The 19856-nt window shown below is 38.5% G+C and overlaps 1 protein-coding gene across 8 annotated transcripts in view; it reads right to left on the bottom strand.

Moving 5' to 3' along the window:
• The window catches only part of LOC100473137 (disintegrin and metalloproteinase domain-containing protein 32), a 175136-nt gene extending 155360 nt beyond the window's left edge, over positions 1–19776 (bottom strand). For 2 of the 8 annotated variants that reach the window (XR_004621916.1, XM_034647554.1), the window contains exon 1: positions 18044–19771. Coding sequence is in view for 6 of the 8 variants with exons in the window: in XM_034647554.1 (XP_034503445.1) it covers positions 18044–18101 (58 nt within the window). In the remaining 2 variants the exon portion in view is untranslated. Of the gene's footprint in view, positions 1–18043 lie in introns of all 8 variants that reach the window. The other 6 variants (XM_034647551.1, XM_034647553.1, XM_034647555.1 and 3 more) reach the window with 4 other exon arrangements.
• Positions 19777–19856: the final 80 nt, after the last annotated feature.

A 19856-nucleotide genomic window follows, 5' to 3' on the forward strand; every position in this document is an offset into this window, starting at 1 on the left:
AATGTTAGGTTTAGGGTTAAGTTTAGGGTCAGGGTGAGGGGATGTGTCTGGTATCCTGCTGTTTAGAGAACTCTCCAAGAACCCTACAGAAGTCTTCAATTATGGTTAGGTTTAGGGGTTGGGGGTTAGGTTAGGGCGAAGGTTAGGATTAAGGTTAGGGTTTAGAGTTAGGTTTAGGGGTTGGGGGTTGCGGGGTTGGGATTAGGGGCTAAGGCTGGGGTTAGAATTAGGGAGTTTGGGTGTTACTGGGTTTATACTAATTACAGAAGTGTTAGTGGCATGGTGGTTTATACACAGTGTAGTTTCAGTGAGTGAAGCACTTATGCTTATGCTTCCCGTATGCTTCTACACATCCATTTACAAACACATATATATTAATGAAAGAAAATGTTACTTGAACAATGGATTATACACAGTGTAGTTCAATGAGATAAGCACAGGGCTCTCCTGTTTACAAACACTTTTTTCTTAATGAAAGAAAGTGTTACATGAAACACACATTATACTCCATGTAGTTACATTCAGTTAAGAATACGTCTATTCCCACATGATTTTACACATACATTTACAAACACATATATATCAATGAAAAAGATGTTAGTTGAACGATGGTTTATATACAGTGTAGTTCCAATGAGAAGCATATGGCTATTCCCATATGCTTCTATGCATACGTAGAAACTTTAATGAAAGATGATACTTGAAAGACTGATTATACACAGTGTAGTTTCTGAGTGTTAAGCATACAGCTATTGCCATATGCTTCTATACATTTGAAGAACAAGGTCTTTTAAAAATCTTCAAGAAAAGAAAGTATGAACCCTGAATTCCATAGCCAGCAAAACTTTCATTCAAATATAGAGGCAAAGGAGAGGTATTCATAAGCAAAAATGTAAAGCAAATAGCTCAACATCCCTGTCACCTAAGGCAGAGAAACTTCTCTCAACAAAGATATCAGTAGAGTTTAAGTAAAAGGTTAGTAGTGGTATTAAATAAACTTAAATATAGAATAAGGCTAAAACAACCTTGATAATTATAGTTATTTAATACAGTACAAATGATATAGACATAACATATATAATAATGTTGGCAGTATAGCAGAAGAGGAATACCATAAGTGCATACTGATTTCCTTAAATTTATTGCAATGTGGTCCAAAAAGAATTGTGATTAAAGCTGAATATCAAGGGGTAGAAGTAGAAACATATTGTTCAATGGCATAACAGTACAGAAGAACCAAGATTTAAAATAACCACAGTCATATAATAAAGGGGAGAGCAGGAAGTGGGAAGTAGTAAGATACTAAATTTTCTAATTACAATGAGGAATCACTATTGCTGCCTAAATAAAAAAAACTAATCTATTATGTAAACACTATAAATATTCCAAATTAAGAGAAGAACATACACAAAGGCACCCAGAAAATAAACCAAAAGTCAGATTTTTATAGTGAAAGATTTTACCAAAACAAAAGTATGAAATCAAGAAAGTATGACATAATTAAGAAGCTCTAAGATCAAAAGTCTCAGTCTTATCAATAAATGTAAGTAGGATGAAATAACCAACTAAAAGAAAAATCTTCAGATTGGATCTGCAAAATCAAAACCCAATTATTCAGACCTTGTATGGAATATTAAACACTTGTTCTAAGCTAATACTAATTTTTGAGGACCTAAAATATAACTGTGGTTCACGTCAGGAAAAGATGTATGCTTATAAGAAGACTGGTGATACATGAAATTTAGGACCAAATCTGAGTTTACTCATGGGTCGACAAATGCATCCTATCATAGTTTGCCCAATTATGGAACAGTATGTGGAAAAAGATATAATCAATATCTTATGGAATACCCAATTTACCTCCCTGAGCCATAGAATGAGGGTTATTAAGGTAGGGAGGGCCAAATGGAAATCTCTGAATATCATATGCACCATCACCAAAACATTAAACCAAGTATTTCTAAATCCAGAAGGTAGTCCAACCCTGAAAAGAACTGAAATATACAAGAGCAGTGATTCCTATTATTTTCCTATTTTTGTTTGATTTGTGCAGATGATAAGCAATAATGACAAATAGCTGTCTTAAGTTTAATCTGGTGATGACTGCAATAACAAATATCGTTCCAAATATGGTCTCTACTGAAGCAAAGCAACACAGGCATTGGAACCTGCATGTAATCCCTGATAGGAAAAGGTGTTTTCTTTATCCCAATAAGCAGAGAATTCCAGGAGCAGTTTGAATTCTCACTTGACAGTGAGAGCAATGTAACTTCACCATCCATACTGCCTCAGGTATTTATCATTTTTAGTTCTACTTCCTCCTAGACCCTAACATCTCACTGTCTGTGGTAAGGGGAATAATATTTCCTCTCAAAGATGTCTATCCCCTAATCACCAGCACCTGTGAATATGTTCGGTTACATAGCAAAGTATATTTAGGGTTGCCAATTAGCTGACCTTAAAATAGGGAATTTATCCTGGATTATCCATGTGGTGGTCTTAATTTAATCACAAGGGACTTAAAAGAAGATGAATGGGGCAGAAGAGAGAACCATAAAGATGGCAGTATGAAAAGAACTCAGCCCAATGCTCCTAGCTTTGAAGATGCGAGGAATGGGGCACAGCCAAAGAATGCAAACAGCCATTAGAATCTGGAAAAGGGGTTGCAAAAAAGATGGCAGAGGAGTAGGGGACTCTTTTTTCAGCTGGTCCCCTGAATCGAGCTGGATATCTACCAGACCATCCTGAACATCCACAAAATCAGCCTGAGACGTAGGGAAGATACAGCTGGATCTCTACAAACGAACATCTCCAGTGCTGAGTATTGAGGTACTAAGCGGGGAGCCGTGAATCCGCACACAGATATCAGAAGATAAACAGAAGAGGGGGGAGTCACCGCGCTCGGCGCCAGGAAGCAGTAGCCACCTGCACTGGGGAGCGGGCCGGACTTGTGGACCAGCACCCACAAGAAAGCAGACTGAGACCGTGAGCCAGGGAACGCGCGCATGATAAGACTGAAAACTGGAGCTCCAGAGCGCATACTCAAACTAGACTGAAACCAGGAGCTCAGGAGTGCGCACGCAACCAGACTGAAAACCGGAGCTCCAGAAAGCACCCTCAAACTAGACTGAAATCAGGAGCGTGCGTGCAACCAGATGGAAAACCAGCGCTCCAGAGCGCGCGAACCACACCGAAACAGGGAGCTCAGGAGCCCAAGTGGGGAACTAGGGGCAGCTGGTAGTGTTAGAAGCACAAAGAACAGAGACGTGCCAGCCCTGGAAGCAAGGGCTGGGAGAGTGGCTGTGGGCCGCACACCCCGGGACGCTGCGGGGTTTTTAGCAGCACCAACGGAAACAGAGTTAAAGTGGCCAGGAGAGCTCAGTGGAGAGCAGACTGTGATCTCTCTCTTCTGAGACAGAGGCTAGGATACGGCCACTACTCCTCTGACTCTCAGAAGAACAACAGAAAACCACCAGGGAAAGCCGCCAGAGAACAAAAGCAAGGAAATACCAGCTCACATTGTGCCAATCCCCATCCCCCCTCGCAGGGGACACAGAGACTCTACCCAAACAGGGTTGCCTGAGCATCAGCGCATCAGGCCCCTCCCCCAAGGGAGGCTGAAAAATCAAGAAGCCCACATCCCTAAGGTCCCTATAAAACAAGTGCACACTGCCTGGGTCCTGGTCAATAATTTGGGTTCTGGGCATCCCCACAATCTCTCCTCATCAGAATGACGAGGAGGAGAAACCCTCAGCAAAGAAAGGACACAGAGACTGTGGCCTCTGCCACAGAACTGATGGATATGGATATAAACAAATTGTCAGAAATGGAGTTCAGAGTAACAATGGTCAAGATGATGTGTAGTCTTGAAAAAATATTAACAAAAATATTAAGGAGAATATAGAATTTCAAAGGGCGGATAAGAGAGCGAATCTGGCAGAAATTAAAAATGCCATGAATCAAATGCAGTCTAAATTAGAAGCTCTGATGGCCAGGGTAAATGAGGCAGGAGAACGAATTAGTGAATAGGAAGATGGGATGGTAGAAGAGAAAGTCAAAACGGAAACTTGGCTCAAAAAAATTCAGTCTTGGGGCACCTGGGTGGCTCGGTCATTAAGCGCCTGCCTTCGTCTCAGGGCATGATCCCAGGAGATCGAGCCCCACATCAGGCTCCTCTGCTGGGAGCCTGCTTCTTCCTCTCCCACTCCCCCTGCCTGTGTTCCCTCTCTCGCTGGCTGTTTCTCTTTCTGTCAAATAAATAAATAAAATCTTTAAAAAAAATTCCATCTCAAGAATGTAGATTATGGGAGATTACTGACTCAATGAAAAGTTCCAATGTCAGAATCATCGGCATCCCCGAGGGCGTGGAGAAAGAGAGAGGTCTAGAAGACATATTTGAACAAACTGTAGCTGAGAACTTCCCTATCTGGCAAAGGAAACAAGCATTCGTGTCCAAGAGGCAGAGAGGACCCCTCCCAAGATGAATGAGAACAGACCTACACCATGTAACATCATAGTGCAATTCACAAATATTAGATTCAAGGATATAATCCTGAAAGCGGCCAGGGGGAAGAAAAACCTTACATACAGAGGGAAGAATATCAGAATAACATCAGACCTGTCTAGAGACATGTGGCAGGCCAGGAAGGGTTGGCAGGTTATTTTTAAAGCTCTAACTGAGAAGATCATGCAGCCAAGGATCCTTTATCTAGCAAGGCTGACATTCAGAATTGATGGAGATATAAGGACCTTCCAAGACGGGCAGAAACTGAAGGAATTTGTGACCATCAAGCCAGCCCTATAAAAGACATGAAGGGGGGTTCTATAAAAGTAAAAAGGCCCCAAGAGTAATACAGAACAGAAATTTACAACCTATAGAAACAAAGACTTCACAGGTAACATGACATCATTAAAATTATATCTCTCAATAATCACTCAATGTGAATGGCCTAAATGTTCCCATAAAACGCCACAGGGTTGCAGACTGGATAAAGAGACATGACCCATCCATTTGCTGCCTTCAAGAGACACATTTTGAACCTAAAGATACATTTAGACTGAAAGTGAAGGGATGGAAAACCATTTTACATGCCAATGAACCTCAAAAGAAAGCTGGGGTAGCAATTCTCATATCAGACAGATTAGATTTTAAAGACTGTAGTTAAAAGATACAAAAGGACACTATATTATTCTTAAAGGATGTATCCAACAAGTGGATATGACAATTATAAATACCTATGCCCCCAAAAGGGGAGCAGCTAGATACCCAAGCCAACTCTTAACCAGAATAAAGAGACATATAGATAATAATACGTTAATAGTAGGGTACCTCAACACTCCACTATCAGCAATAGACAGATCACCTAAGCAGAAAATCAACAAAGAAACAAGAGCTTTGAATGACATACGGGACCAGATGGACCTCATAGATGTATATAGAACACTACACCCCAGAACAACAGAATACTCTTTCTTTTCGAATGCACATGGAAAGTTCTCCAGAATAGACCATACACTGGGTCACAAAACAGGTCTCAACTGATACCAAAACACTGAGATTATTCCCTGCATATTCTCAGACCACAATGCTTTGAAACTGGAACTCAATCACAGGGAAAAATTTGGAAGAAACTCAAACACTTGGAAACTAAGAACCATCCTGCTCAAGAATGAGTGGGTAAACCAGGTAATTAAGAAGGAGATTAAACAATTTTTGGAGACCAACAAAAATGAAAACACATCGGTCCAAAATCTATGAGACACTGCAAAGGCAGTCCTAAGGGGCAAATAAATAGACATCCAAGCCTTACTCTAAAGAACAGAAAAATCTAAAATGCAGTTTTTATATTCTCACCTCAAGAAGCTGGAGATGGAACTGAAGAACAGGCCTAACCCACGCACGAGAAGGCAGGTGATCAAGATTAGAGCACAGATCAATGAATTAGAAGCCAGGAGCACAGTAGAGCAGATCAACAGAACTAGAAGCTGGTTCTTTGAAAGAATAAATAAGATCGATAAGCCACTGGCCAGACTTACTTAAAAGAATAGAAAAAGGACCCAAATTAATAAAATTACGAATGAAAGGGGAGAGATCATGACCAACACCAATGAAATAGGATCATTAGAAACTTTTGTCAACAGCTTTATGCCAATAAATTAAACAACCGGGAAGAAATGAAAGCCTTCCGGGAAACCTATAAACTACCAAGACTGAAACAGGAAGAAACAGATTTTTTAAACAGACCGATTAATTATGAAGAGATTGAAGCAGTGATCAAAAACCTCCACAAAAACAAGAGTTCAGGGCCTGATGGATTCCCCGGGGAGTTCTACCAAACATTCAAAAAAGAAATAATACCTATTCTCCTGAAGCTGTTTCAAAAAATAGAAACAGAAGGAAAACTATCAAACTCATTCTATGAGGCCAGTATTACCTTGATCCCCAAAACAGGCAAAGACCCCATCAAAAAAGAAAATTACAGACCAGTATCCCTGATGAATATGGACACCAAAATTTCCAACAAGATCCTAGCCAATAGCATCCAACGGTACATTAAAAGGATTATCCATGATGACCAAGTGGGATTCATCCCTGGGATGCAAGGGTGGTTCAACATTCACAAATTGATCGGTGTGATAAATCATATCAACAAGAAAAGAGTCAAGAACCATATGATCCTCTCAATTGATGCAGAAAAAACATTTGACAAAATACAGCATCCTTTCCTGATTAAAACACTTCAGAGTGTAGGGATAGAGGGTACATTCCTCAATTTCATAAAATCCATCCAAGAAAAGCCTACAGCGAATATCATTCTCAATGTGGAAAAGCCGAAAGCCTTTCCCTTAAGATCAGAAACACAACAAGGATGCCTACTCTTGCCATTATTATTCAACATAGTACTAGAAGTCCTTGCAACAGCAATCAGACAACAAAAAGGGATAAAAGGTATCCAAATCGGCAAAGAAGTCAAACTGTCTCTCTTCGCAGATGACATGATACTCTATATGGAAAACCCAAAAGAATCCACCCCCAAACTACTAGAAGTTATAGAGCAATTCAGTAATGTGGCGGGATACAAAACCAATGCTCAGAAATCAGTTGCATTTTCTATACACGAACAATGAGACTTAAGAAAGAGAAATTAGGGAAACCATTCCATTTACAAGAGCACCAAAAATCATACGTTATCTTGGAATTAACTTAACCAGAGACGTAAAGGATCTATATTCTAGAAAGTACAAATCGCCCTTGAAAGACATTGAAGAAGACACAAAAAGATGGAAAAATATTCCATGCTCATGGATCGGAAGAATAAACATAGTTAAAATGTCTATGTTACCCAGAGCAATCTACACTTTCAAAGCCATCCTGATCAAAATACCAATGACATTTTTCAAAGAGCTGGAACAAACAGGCTTTAAATTTGTGTGGAACCAGAAAAGGCCCCGAATCGCCAAGGAATTGTTGAAAAGGAAAAACAAAGCTGGGGGCATCACATTGCTGGATTTCAAGTTGTACTACAAAGCTGTGATCACAAAGACAGCATGGTACTGGCACAAAAGCAGACACATAGACCAATGGAACAGAACAGAGAACCCAGAAATGGATCCTCGGCTCTTTGGGCAACTAATCTTTGACAAATCAGGAAAAAACATCCACTGGAAAAAGACGGTCTCTTCAATAAATGGTGCTGGAAAAATTGGACAGCTATATGCAAAGGAATGAAACTTGACCGCCTCTCACACCATACACAAAGATAAACACCAAATGGATGAAAGACCCTGATGTGAGACAGGAATCCATCAAAATCCTAGAGGAGAACATAGGCTGTAACCTCTAAGACATCGGCCACAGCAACTTCTTTCATCACACATCTCCAAAGGCAAGAGAAACAAAAGAAAAACATGAACTTGTGGGACTTCATCAAGATAAAAAGCTCTGCACAGCCAAGGAAACAGTCAAAAAAACTAAGAGGCAGCCCACGGAATGGGAGAAGATATTTGCAAATGACACTACAGATAAAAGACTGGTATCCAAGATCTACAAAGAACTTCTCAAACTCAATACGCAACAAACAAATCATAAAATGGGCAGAAGATATGAACAGACACTTTTCTAATGAAGACATACAAATGACTAACAGATACATGAAAAAATGTTCAAAATCATTAGTTATCAAGGAAATTCAAATCAAAACCATATTGAGATACCACTTAAGGCCTGTTAGAATGGCAAAAGTGGACAAAGCAAGCAACAACAAATGTTAGAGAGGACGTAGAGAAAGGGGATCCCTCTTACACTGTTGGTGGGAATGCAAGCTGGTACAGCCACTTTGGAAAACAGTGTGGAGGTCCCTTAAAAAGTTAAAAAGAATGGCAAAAGTGGACAAAGCAAGCAACAACAAATGTATTTACCCCAAAGATACAGACGTAGTGAAGAGAAGGGCCATATGCACCCCAATGTTCATAGCAGCATTGTCCACAATAAATTGTGGAAGGAGCCAAGACCTTCAGCAGATGACTGGATTAAGAAAATGTGGTCCATATATACAATGGAATATTACTCAGCCATCAGAATGAATGATTACCCAACATTTGCAGCAACGTGGACAGAACTGGAGGAGATTATGCTAAGTGAAATGAGTCAAGCAGAGAACGACAATTATCATATGGCTTCACTCATTTATGGAATGTAAGAAATAGCAGGAAATCGGCAGGAGAAGGAAGGGAAGAATGAAGTGGGTGTAAATAGTAGGGGGAATGATCCATGAAAGACTATGGATTCTGGGAAACATATTGAGGGCTTCAGGGGTTGGCGGGGGGGGACTGGGATAGGCCGGTGATGGGTATTAAGGATGGCAGATATTGCATGGTGCACTGGGTGTTATACACAAATAATGAAATCATGGAACATTACATCAAAAACTAAGGATATACTGTATGGTGACTAACATAATATAATAAAAAAATATTATAAAAAAAAGAATCTGGAAAAGGCAAGGAAACAGATTGTCTACTACAGCCTACAGAAGGAACACAGCACTGTCAATGCCTTGATTTTAGCCCAATGACACCCATTTTACAGAACTGTAAGATAATAAATTTGTATTGTTTAAGCCCCTAAATTTGTGGTAACCTGTTACAGCAACATTAACACTAATACATCATCTAAGAGAAAATGATTCTGGAATTCTAAAATGAATCTGCACCACTATCTCACACCATATACGAATATAAATTTAAAATGGATTAACAACTTGAATATATAACCTGAAACCATTAAACTCCTACAAGAAAAAGTAGGCAGCAAGCTCTTTATCAGTCTTAGCAATATTTTTTTTGGATCAATCTCTTCAAGGAAGGCAAAAAAACTTAAAAATAAATAATGGGATTATATCAGACTAAAAAACTTATACAGCATAGGAAAGCATCAACAAAATGAAAAGGCAAGCTATTGAATGGTAGTAGATATTTGTAAATCATACATCTGATAAGGGGTTGGTATCCAAAATATATAAAGAACTTACAGAACTTAATATCTAAAAACACCCCCAATGAACAATCCAATTAAGAAATAGGCAGAGGGGCGCCTGGGTGGCACAGCGGTTAAGCGTCTGCCTTCGGCTCAGGGCGTGATCCCAGCGTCGTGGGATCGAGCCCCACATCAGGCTCCTCCGCTATGAGCCTGCTTCTTCCTCTCCCACTCCCCCTGCTTGTGTTCCCTCTCTCACTGGCTGTCTCTATCTCTGTCGAATAAATAAATAAAATCTTAAAAAAAAAAAAGAAATAGGCAGAGAACTTAAATACACATTACTCCAAGGAAAATATACAGATGGCCAACAGGCCTATGAAAAGATGTTTAACATCATTAATCATCAGGGAAATGCAAATCAAAATTACAATGAGATATCACTTCACACCTGTCAGACTGATTATCAAAAAATAGTCAGTGTTGGCAAGGATGTAGAGAAAAGGAAACCTTCATACATTGTTGGTGTGAATTAGTGTAGCCACTACAGAAAACAGTATGGAGGTCCTCAAAAAATGAAAATCAGAGCTACCATATGATACAGTGATTCCATTTCTGGTATTTAGCCAAAGAAAACAAAAACACCAAGTCAAAAAGATATATGCACCCTTTTGTTCACTGCAGCATAATTTACAATAGGTAAGATATGGAAGCCACAAGAGTGCCCAACAATACTTGAATGGATAAGAAAATGTGGTATGTATATATATACACAAACATACACAGTGGAACATTACTCAGCAATAAAAAAGAAGGAAATCTTGCCATTGTGACAACATAGACGGAGCTAGAGGGTATGATGCTAAGTGATATGTCAGATGGAGAAAGACAAATACCATATGATTTCACTTGTATGTCGAATCTAAAAAACAAAACAACAAACAAAACAAAACAGAAACAGACTCACAGACACAGGTAACAAACTGTTCATTAACAGAGGGGAACAGGATGGAGTGAGTGGGGAAATAGACGAATGACATCAAGAGGTACAAATTTCCAGTTTTAAAATAAATAAGTCATGGCAATGTAATGTACAGCATAGGGAATATAGTCATTTATATTGTAATAAATTTGTATGGTAACCAGACTTATTGTGGAGATCATTTTGTAGTGTATAAAAACCTTGAATCACTACAATGCACACCTGAAACTAACAGGATGTTATGTGTTAAGTATACTTCAGTTTAAAAAAAATACAAGTTGGGGTATGTGGGTGGCTCAGGTCATGATCCCAGGGTCCTGGGATCAAGTCCTGCATCAGGCTTCCTGCTCAGCAGAGAACCTGCTTCTCCTCCCCCTGCCCCCTCCTCTGTGGTCTCTCCTTCTCTCTCTCAAATAAATAAAATATTTTTTAAAAATTTAATTAAAAATTTAAAAAGGAAATAAAATCTGAACTGACTGGAATTTGGATGATATAAGAAATTGCTAATTTTTAAGGTGTGATCACGATACTGTGGTTATATTTCAAAAGTATCTTTTTTGTCATTTAGCAATATATACTGGAATCTGAAAGGGGCCAAGTATCCAAAATATAAAAGATGCAGAAATAAAGCAGAGTTGAAAATTATGACTTTAAAAAGTTGTATGTATATTACTTATATTGAAAGCAACTACATGAGGAATTACTACGTTTTTGAAGGTACTGTATTAACAAAAGAATTTCAAACTCAGATTAAAAAAAGCTTTTGACTATTTAAGAATTAAAACAGCCTTTGGGGCGCCTGGTGGCACAGCGGTTAAGCGTCTGCCTTCGGCTCAGGGGCGTGATCCCGGCGTTACGGGATCGAGCCCCACATCAGGCTCCTCCGCTATGAGCCTGCTTCTTCCTCTCCCACTCCCCCATCTTTGGAAAAAAAAAGATAATATTTAAAGATTTTAAAGATTTTATTTATTTATTTGACAGACAGAGAGACAGCCAGCGAGAGAGGGAACACAAGCAGGGGGAGTGGGAGAGGAAGAAGCAGGCTCATAGCGGAGGAGCCTGATGTGGGGCTCGATCCCGTAACGCCAGGATCACGCCCTGAGCCGAAGGCAGACGCTTAACCGCTGTGCCACCAGGCGCCCCAAAGGCTGTTTTAATTCTTAAATAGTCAAAAGCTTTTTTTAATCTGAGTTTGAAATTCTTTTGTTAATACAGTACCTTCAAAAACGTAGTAATTCCTCATGTAGTTGCTTTCAATATAAGTAATATACATACAACTTTTTAAAGTCATAATTTTCAACTCTGCTTTATTTCTGCATCTTTTATATTTTGGATACTTGGCCCCTTTCAGACAAATGATTTGCAAATATTTTCTGTCCTTCTATAATTTCTTTGCCTAACTCTTATTTCTCCCTCCCTCCCCTCTCATCTCTCTTTCTCTCTCCCTCTTTCAACTTAATGATAGCAGCCTTGAGTCTATCTAGAAAAATATATGTCAATACCCTTAATTAGAGCTCTGACCTGAGTAATTTTATCTAATTGAGAGTTTTACTGATGCACTGGTGTTCAAACCTTTTTAAATTCCATTTCTTACTATTTGGAATCTGGAGTCAGTCACCCTTTAAAATCCTGAAAGGCCCTGAATTTCTGGATTTATTCCCTATCATTTCTTTTTGCAAACTGGCCAATTGTTTCTGAGATTATCTCCTTCTCTTAACACTTTACCAAACTTGAGTAATTAAACTGACCTCCACTGCAGAAAGATAACATTTTGTTATCTAACTTCTGTACAATGCAATCAATCATACAGTTTACTAAAGCTTTATGAAATATAACTTTATGAAATGTTTTGTAACTTCCACTTGGTTTCAATTTTTTGTCATCTACTATCCATTATCCACCATTCATTGCCCAGCAGCTCAGTCAAAGATGTGTATTTTAAGTTTGTTATGACAGCACACCAATTTCTAGATTAGTCAATTTAGGCTGATCAGGCTATAGAATGGTAATAAATAAAATATTGAAGTCTTGGTGACTTAACACAATAAAAGCTTATTTGTTTTTCATGTAAAGTCTGATGAGGGTCACCAGGAGCTCTCACTGAAGTAGTGACTCAAAGATCCAGGCTCCTCCAACTGGTAACACCATAAACTCAGCTCATGGCTTCGAAGATTACTGTGGCATCAAAAAAGAGAGATGGAAGAAGGATACCAACTCTTAATTGCCTTGATCCAAAAATTACACACATCATTTCTTAAACTCATAAGCAAGAGAGAGTTTGGAAAAAGGCCAAGAAATGCAGGCAAAAGGTGGATACTCAGTGAGCACTAAGGAATCTGTCACATAAAAGGAGAGGAAATATATATTTACAGCAAATATTAGCCAATGGAAAGTTGATGTAGCTATGTTAATATTGGCACAAATAGACTTTAGTGGGGCAAAAGCATTATTAGGAATAAACAGAAGCAGGATATAGTTAATAAAAAGAAACCAGGGGCGCCTGGGTGGCACAGCGGTTAAGCGCTGCCTTCGGCTCAGGGCGTGATCCCAGCGTTATGGGATCAAGCCCCACTTCAGGCTCCTCTGCTATGAGCCTGCTTCTTCCTCCTCCAGTCCCCCTGCCTGTGTTCCCTCTCTCGCCGGCTGTCTCTATCTCTGTCGAATAAATAAAATCTTTAAAAAAATAAAAAAATAAAAAATAAATAAAAAGAAACCAGAAAGAATGCAAAAGAATGAAGTTGGAACTCGACCTCACACCATATATAAAAATTAATTTAAAATGGATCAACAACATAAATTTAAGAGATAAAACAATAAAATTCTTAGAAGAAAAAAACAAGAATAAATCTTCATGATTATAGATTTGGCAATGGGTTCTTAGATATGACACCAAAAACATGAGCAATATAAGAAAATATATATATATGTTAGATTTCATCAAAATTAAAAACTTTTGTGAATCATAGGATACTCATGAGAAAATAAAGACAGCCTACTGAATGAGAAAAGATATTTGCAAATCATTTCTCTGAAATAGGTCTAGCATCCAGAATATAAAAAGAACTCTCACAGCTTGACAACAAAAAGGACAACCAATTTTTAAAAACAGACTTGAACATTCATTTCTCCAAAAATACACAAATGGTCAACAAGCACATGAAAAGATGCTCAACATCACTGATCATTGGGAGAATGCACATCATAGCTAAAAGGCAATACCATGATATATGCACTAAGAAGACTATAATCATAAAAAAAATAAAATAAAAATAACATGTGTTGGAAAGAATGTGGAAATCTGGAACCCTTGTACTCTGCTGGTAGGAATGTAAAATTGTGTAGCCACTATGAAAAAGAGTGTGACAGTTCCTCAAAAAAATTAAAAACAGAACTACCATATGATTCAGCAACTCCTCTTCTGAATATATATGCAAAAGAATTGGAAACAGGGACCCAAAGAAGCACATGTCCATATATGTTTATGGCAGCATTATTCATAATATCCCAAAAGAAGATGCAGCCCAAATATCCACCTACAGATGAATGGATAAACAAAATGAAATATGTATTTATACATTTATATTCCACACAACAGAATATTACTCAGCCTTAAAAAGGAGAAAATTCTGACACATGCTATAACATAGATGAACATTGAGGGAGTCATGCTAAGTGAAATAAACCAGTCACAAGAAGAAAAATACACCACAATTCCAGTTATATGAGGTACCTATTATAGTCAAATCCACAGAGACATAACGTAGAATGGTGGTTTCCATGAGCTGAGGGGAGAGGGGAATGAGGAGTTAGTGTTTAATGGGTACAGAGTTTCAGCTTGGGAATATGAAAAAGTTCTGGAGATGGATACTGGTGAGGCTGCACAACAATGTGAATGTACTTTATGCCATTAAACTGTACACTACTGACCTGTACATTTAAAAATGGTTAAGATAGCAAGTTTGCAGGAAACCAGGCTAATAAATAAAAGTCAATCACTTTCCTACACACCAGCAATTAACAAGTAGAATTTGAAACTTAAAACACATCATTTATATGAGCATCCAAAAATATGAAATAATTAGACAAGTCCATGTTCATGGAAAGTACAACTCAATATGTCAAAATGCCAGTTCTTCTCACCTTGGCTCTATAGATTCAATACAACCTTAATCAAAATCCCATTAACCCATTTATTCTAAAGTTTATATGGAGAGGCAAAAAACCCAGAATAGCAAATTCGATACTAAAGGAAAAGAATAAATTTGAAGACTGCCACTATCTGACTAAATGACTTGCTATAAAGCTATAGTAATCAACAAAGTGTGGTACCGGTGAAAGAACAGACAAATACATCAATCAAACAGAATAAAGAGCCCAGAAAAAATAAACCTACATAAATATAGTCAACTGATCTTTGATAAAAGAGCAAAGGCAATACAAAGCAGCAGATAACTTTTTCAACAGTGTTAGGACAAGTGAATTTCCACATGCAAAAAAAAAAAAAAAAATCTGACACAGACTTTACACACTTCACAAAAATCAACCCCAAATGGATCACAGACCTAAACGTAAAATCCAAATTATGATAAGGTATGGCAATATTTTTTTAGCTAAAACACCCATAATGCATGAAGAAACAAATGATAAGCCGTACCTCATTAAAATGAAAAACTTCTGCTCTGCAAAAGACAATGTCAAGAGAATAAGAAGACAAGTCACAGACCACAGAGGGGGAGAAAATATTTGCAAAAGGCATATCTGATAAAAGACTGTTCATCCAAAATACACAATGAACTCTTAAACTCAACAATAAAATGAAGAACCCAATTTAAAAATGGGCAAAATACCTGAACATACACCTCATCAAAATATATATATATAGATGGCATATAAGATGAAAAGATGCTTTATATCATATGTCACTAGATAATTGCAAATTAAAATGAAATAACAATACATACCCTTGAAAATTACCAAAATCCATAACACTGACTACACCTAATGCTGGCAAGGATGGGGGCAACAGGAACTCTCCTTCACTGCTGGTGGGAATGCAAAATGATATAACCACTGTGGAAGATAGCTTGGCAGTTTCTTACAAAACTAAACATATTCTTACCATATAATTCAACAATCCCACTCCTTGTTATTTACACAAAGGAGTTGAAAACCTTTGTCCAAATCCAAAACCTGCACACAGATGTCTGCTAACAGCTTTATCCACAACTGCCAAAACCTGCAAGCAACCAAGATATCCTTCAGTAGGTGAACGGATAAACTGGTACATCTAGATAATGAAATAATAGTGCTAAAAAGAAGTAAGATATCAAGCCATGAAAAGACATGGAGGAACCTTAAATATATATTTCTAAATGAAAGAAGCCAACTGAATAAGCTACATACTGTATGCTTCCAGCTATACGACATTCTGGAAAAAGCAAAACTACAGAGACAGAAAAAAGTCAGTGGCGTGGAAGTTAGGGGAGAGGGAGGGAGGAACAGGCTGAGCACCGAGGATTTTTAGGACACTGAAACTACTCTATATACCACAATAGTGGATACATGTCATGATACATCTGTTAAAACCAAAGAATGTACACAGGCAGAGTGAATCCTAAGGTAAACTATGGTCTCTGGGTGATAATAATGTGTCACTGTGGGATCTTGGATTTTAACAAAGTACCAAATGTAAAAAATGTGTGGGATGTCAATAGCAGAGGGATGGCGAATATGGGAAATCTTTGTACCTTCCTCTTAATTTTGCTATGAACCTAAAACACTGTAAAAAAAAAAAAAAGCTGATTCATTTTTTTAAAAAATTAAGATGATAAATTTTATGTTATGCACATTTTACTGTAATTTAAAATAAAAAATTAAAAAACAAAGGTACTGCATTAAAAAAAAAAACCTCATGAGTAAAAAATCCAAAGTTCAAGATCCCATGAATTCTTAATAGAATATATTTTGAAAAGTTCACTGATATGTTTTAGACTCCATATTGCAACTAACTTCCATTTATCAAGTATTGATGTAGTATCCAGAGAATACTGGTAATTATCTGAAAAGGCTATTAAAATACTCTTCCTGTTTCCAGCTACATTAGCTGGATTTTCTTCATATACTTCAAATAAAACATAAAACAGATTCAACACAGAAATAGATATGAGAATCTATCTATTAATCCAGACATTAAAGAGATTTACAAAAATCTAAAATCGTGCCAGTGTTCTAAATTCTTGTTTCAGAAAATAATTATTTTTTAAATGTGTAACTTATGTTACATATCATAGACGTTACTGTCATTTTAAATGAATTAATAAAAATTCTTAAATTTCTGTTAATTTCCAAAATGACAAGTACTAACAGATATAAACAAAATGTAAACAAAAGCTCTTTGAGAATTTCTGTAATTGTTAATGTGTAAAGAAAAATTCCAAAAAGTTTGCAAGCCACTGCATTAAAATACTGTGTGTTATGGTGAAGTTTTGTGTCCCCCCAGAATTTCATGCTGAGGTCCTAACCCCATTGTGATGGTATTTAGGAACGGGACCTTTGGAAGGTAATTAGGGTTAGGGGTGGCCATGAAGGTGGATCTCTCAGGATGGGACTAGTGCCCTTGTAAGAAGAGAGAGTTTGCTCTCTCTGCCCACACAAAGAGGCCATCTGAATACACATTAAGAAAGCAATGGTCTATTAGCCAGATACCCACCATGATGGCATCCTGGGCTCAGACTTATCTTCAAAACCGTGAGAAAAAAAATTTCTGTTGTTCAAGCCACTCAGTCTAGGGTATTTCGTTATGGCAGTTCAAGGTCACTAATACAACATGTTAATAGCAAAAAAGAATGGTAACAATCCAAAATTCCATTAACAAAAGAGCTGGCTAAATAAACTGCGGTACCTCCAAACCACGGAACATTGTACAGATGGGGAAAAAAGACACTCCATATACTCACACTGACACAGGATGGCAACACTCAGAACAGTGCATAAAAAGGGAAGAAAAATAAGAACATATCTAAAATGTTTGCTGGCATCTAAACCACCCCAATACAGTTTAAAATTTTGAGGCTTTGTATCCTGCCATAATGCGCCTTTGTCATAGTCAGCATATCCAGCACAGATTCTTTTTTTTTTTTTTTTTTTTTTTTTTTTTACTGCAGGACAAATTATTCCCATAGGTATGCCAGACAAGTTACGTTGGAACAAATGGTACATGAGGAGAGTACGGCTTTTGTTTTCGATTTTGGATTTTGAGTGGAGTTCAAGAAGATTCTGGGGTGCTTCTGAGTGCAAGAAACGTTGGGGCAATTCCGTGACGCGCATGAAAGACCTACAAGAAAGCCTACCCCCACCCCAGATTCCAAAAGAGAGAGATTTGTCCTTGAGCTCATTAACGTTATCTTCCCCTCTAGGGAGTCACTTCTCTATTCCTACAGAGCGCCCCCAAAAGGCAGGGTTTCCAGGCTAGCTCGGGGATTTCAATCCACTTGGGCCACCATTTGACGGAAGCAGGTACTCCTTGAGAGAAGGAAAAGAAAAACCTTCCTCTGCCCAGACCCTCTGTAACAGGGTCTCCGCTGCCTTACCGGGTCCTGATGCCAGCAAGCCACCGAGCCCAGCAAGCAGCAGCATTAGGCCGAGCATGGTGTGGCTCCCGGGCTCCGAGAGTGGACTGAGCCGCCGGCCGTTGGGAGCGTTCGAAGGACGCCGCGGCCGCCGCTTACGCGCGCGCGCTCATGGGACGGCGGTCTCGCGAGGCCGCTGGGCCCAGGGGCGCGCTCCATATGCAGGCCCGAATGCTAGCCGCCTGCAGGGTGCGCCCACCTTCTGCCCAGCCTGAATCCCGCGTGCCCGCGGCTCTTGTGGGGTTATCCAGCCACCCCGGACGTCGCACTTGCGGTCCCCCACCAACCTTTCGCTTCGTGCTGACGGAGCTGAAAGAACTAACGCATTTATTGTAGACTGTTTTGTAGCACACGCTTCCAGATGTTTTAAAAGACGATCGTGCGATACTTTCTGAATTTAAAACTATAGGCACGCACACATTCATTATTTTACTAAAGCTGGGTTTATAAAATTTTAAAAAGCCAGGTGTATGAAAGATTCCAAAAAAGGGAAAAGTGAGATTTTGGTTATCTTTGAAGAATCTGCCGTGGTTTTTTCCCCCCATACCTACTGCTCAAACGCAGTGTGTAATCAGGCTGTCTACTTTCCCTCCAGTTAGTCTGGTTCTTCACAAGCCCTTGGCTAGAATTCATGTGGCATCATTCCCTTGTTCAATACCTTCTCGGTACAGTGAATACTTACTCATTCATGTAGTGAATGAGATGGAGAAGATTCTCACCCAGAGTTCCAGTACTTACGTTCCAGTAGAAAAATTTCTAAACTCCAAGCCCAGGCTGCCACCTATTTTCTCCCATTCCCAATCCTTTGGCCATTCTGATTTCTGGTCTTTTCTGAATAGACACTGCCTTATTCCCTGGTGTTGCAATGCCTCCTCCCTCTCAGCCTCACCTCCAGTCTCCACCTACATGCACTATCTTTTAATTCTTTTGAAATCCCAAAGAATGAATGAATCGATCATACTAATTAACAGAAAGGCAGACACACAAACTGAAAGGCTGGGTGGGAACACAGAAAAGCTCACTTAGGGAATCACCACGCCTAAACTGACAGTTGAGATGTGATTTTACTGATGCATAGGATTTCAACAGATCATCTAAGCCTAAAAAGAATTAGCATGAACAAAAACAAGGCAACAAAAATCTACCCGCAGCTTGTATAACAACAGAATGGCCAATGCTAGACTAACACTGTAGGCAGTAGTTAGCCAAAAGCTGGTTTCATCTTGCTTCATAGTATTTGAAAAACTACAGTAATTACTTAGATTTGTAAATTAGTGGTATTTTGAATGAAATCCTGGTTTATTTATTGTTTCTCTTCTTCAACCTTTCCTGTTTAAATCTTTAATAGAGCAGACTTTATATGATTCTTACTTGTGTATATAGTTCTCTCCGTAACAGGAGTTAGATGTACCATCCAGAACTTATATGTCACAGTACCTAATGATCCCACTAGATGGTAGAGTTTCAGTAAACATTTATGGAATTAAATAAAATCTGATTTGAGCTTAGAAAACCTGGATTGCGCTTAATTACAATGTGGTTAGAGACCCATGCATCTGCTCGAGCGAAAGGGAAACTGCAATATCCTAAGCAAGGTAATTTTGTGAACATATAGTCAAACAGTGATATCAAAGTTACACATAATTGATCTAATTATTAAAATGTCTTTAGCAGATGGCAAAGAAGCCCTTTAATATTTGCAAAATTTGAAGTGACATCTATGGCCAAGAAATTTTATAATTTTTAACAGCAATCCAGAATAAATCAAGGAAAA

This window comes from Ailuropoda melanoleuca, chromosome 18 (genome assembly GCF_002007445.2).
Source record: "Ailuropoda melanoleuca isolate Jingjing chromosome 18, ASM200744v2, whole genome shotgun sequence".
In the NCBI taxonomy this organism is placed as follows: domain Eukaryota; kingdom Metazoa; phylum Chordata; class Mammalia; order Carnivora; family Ursidae; genus Ailuropoda; species Ailuropoda melanoleuca.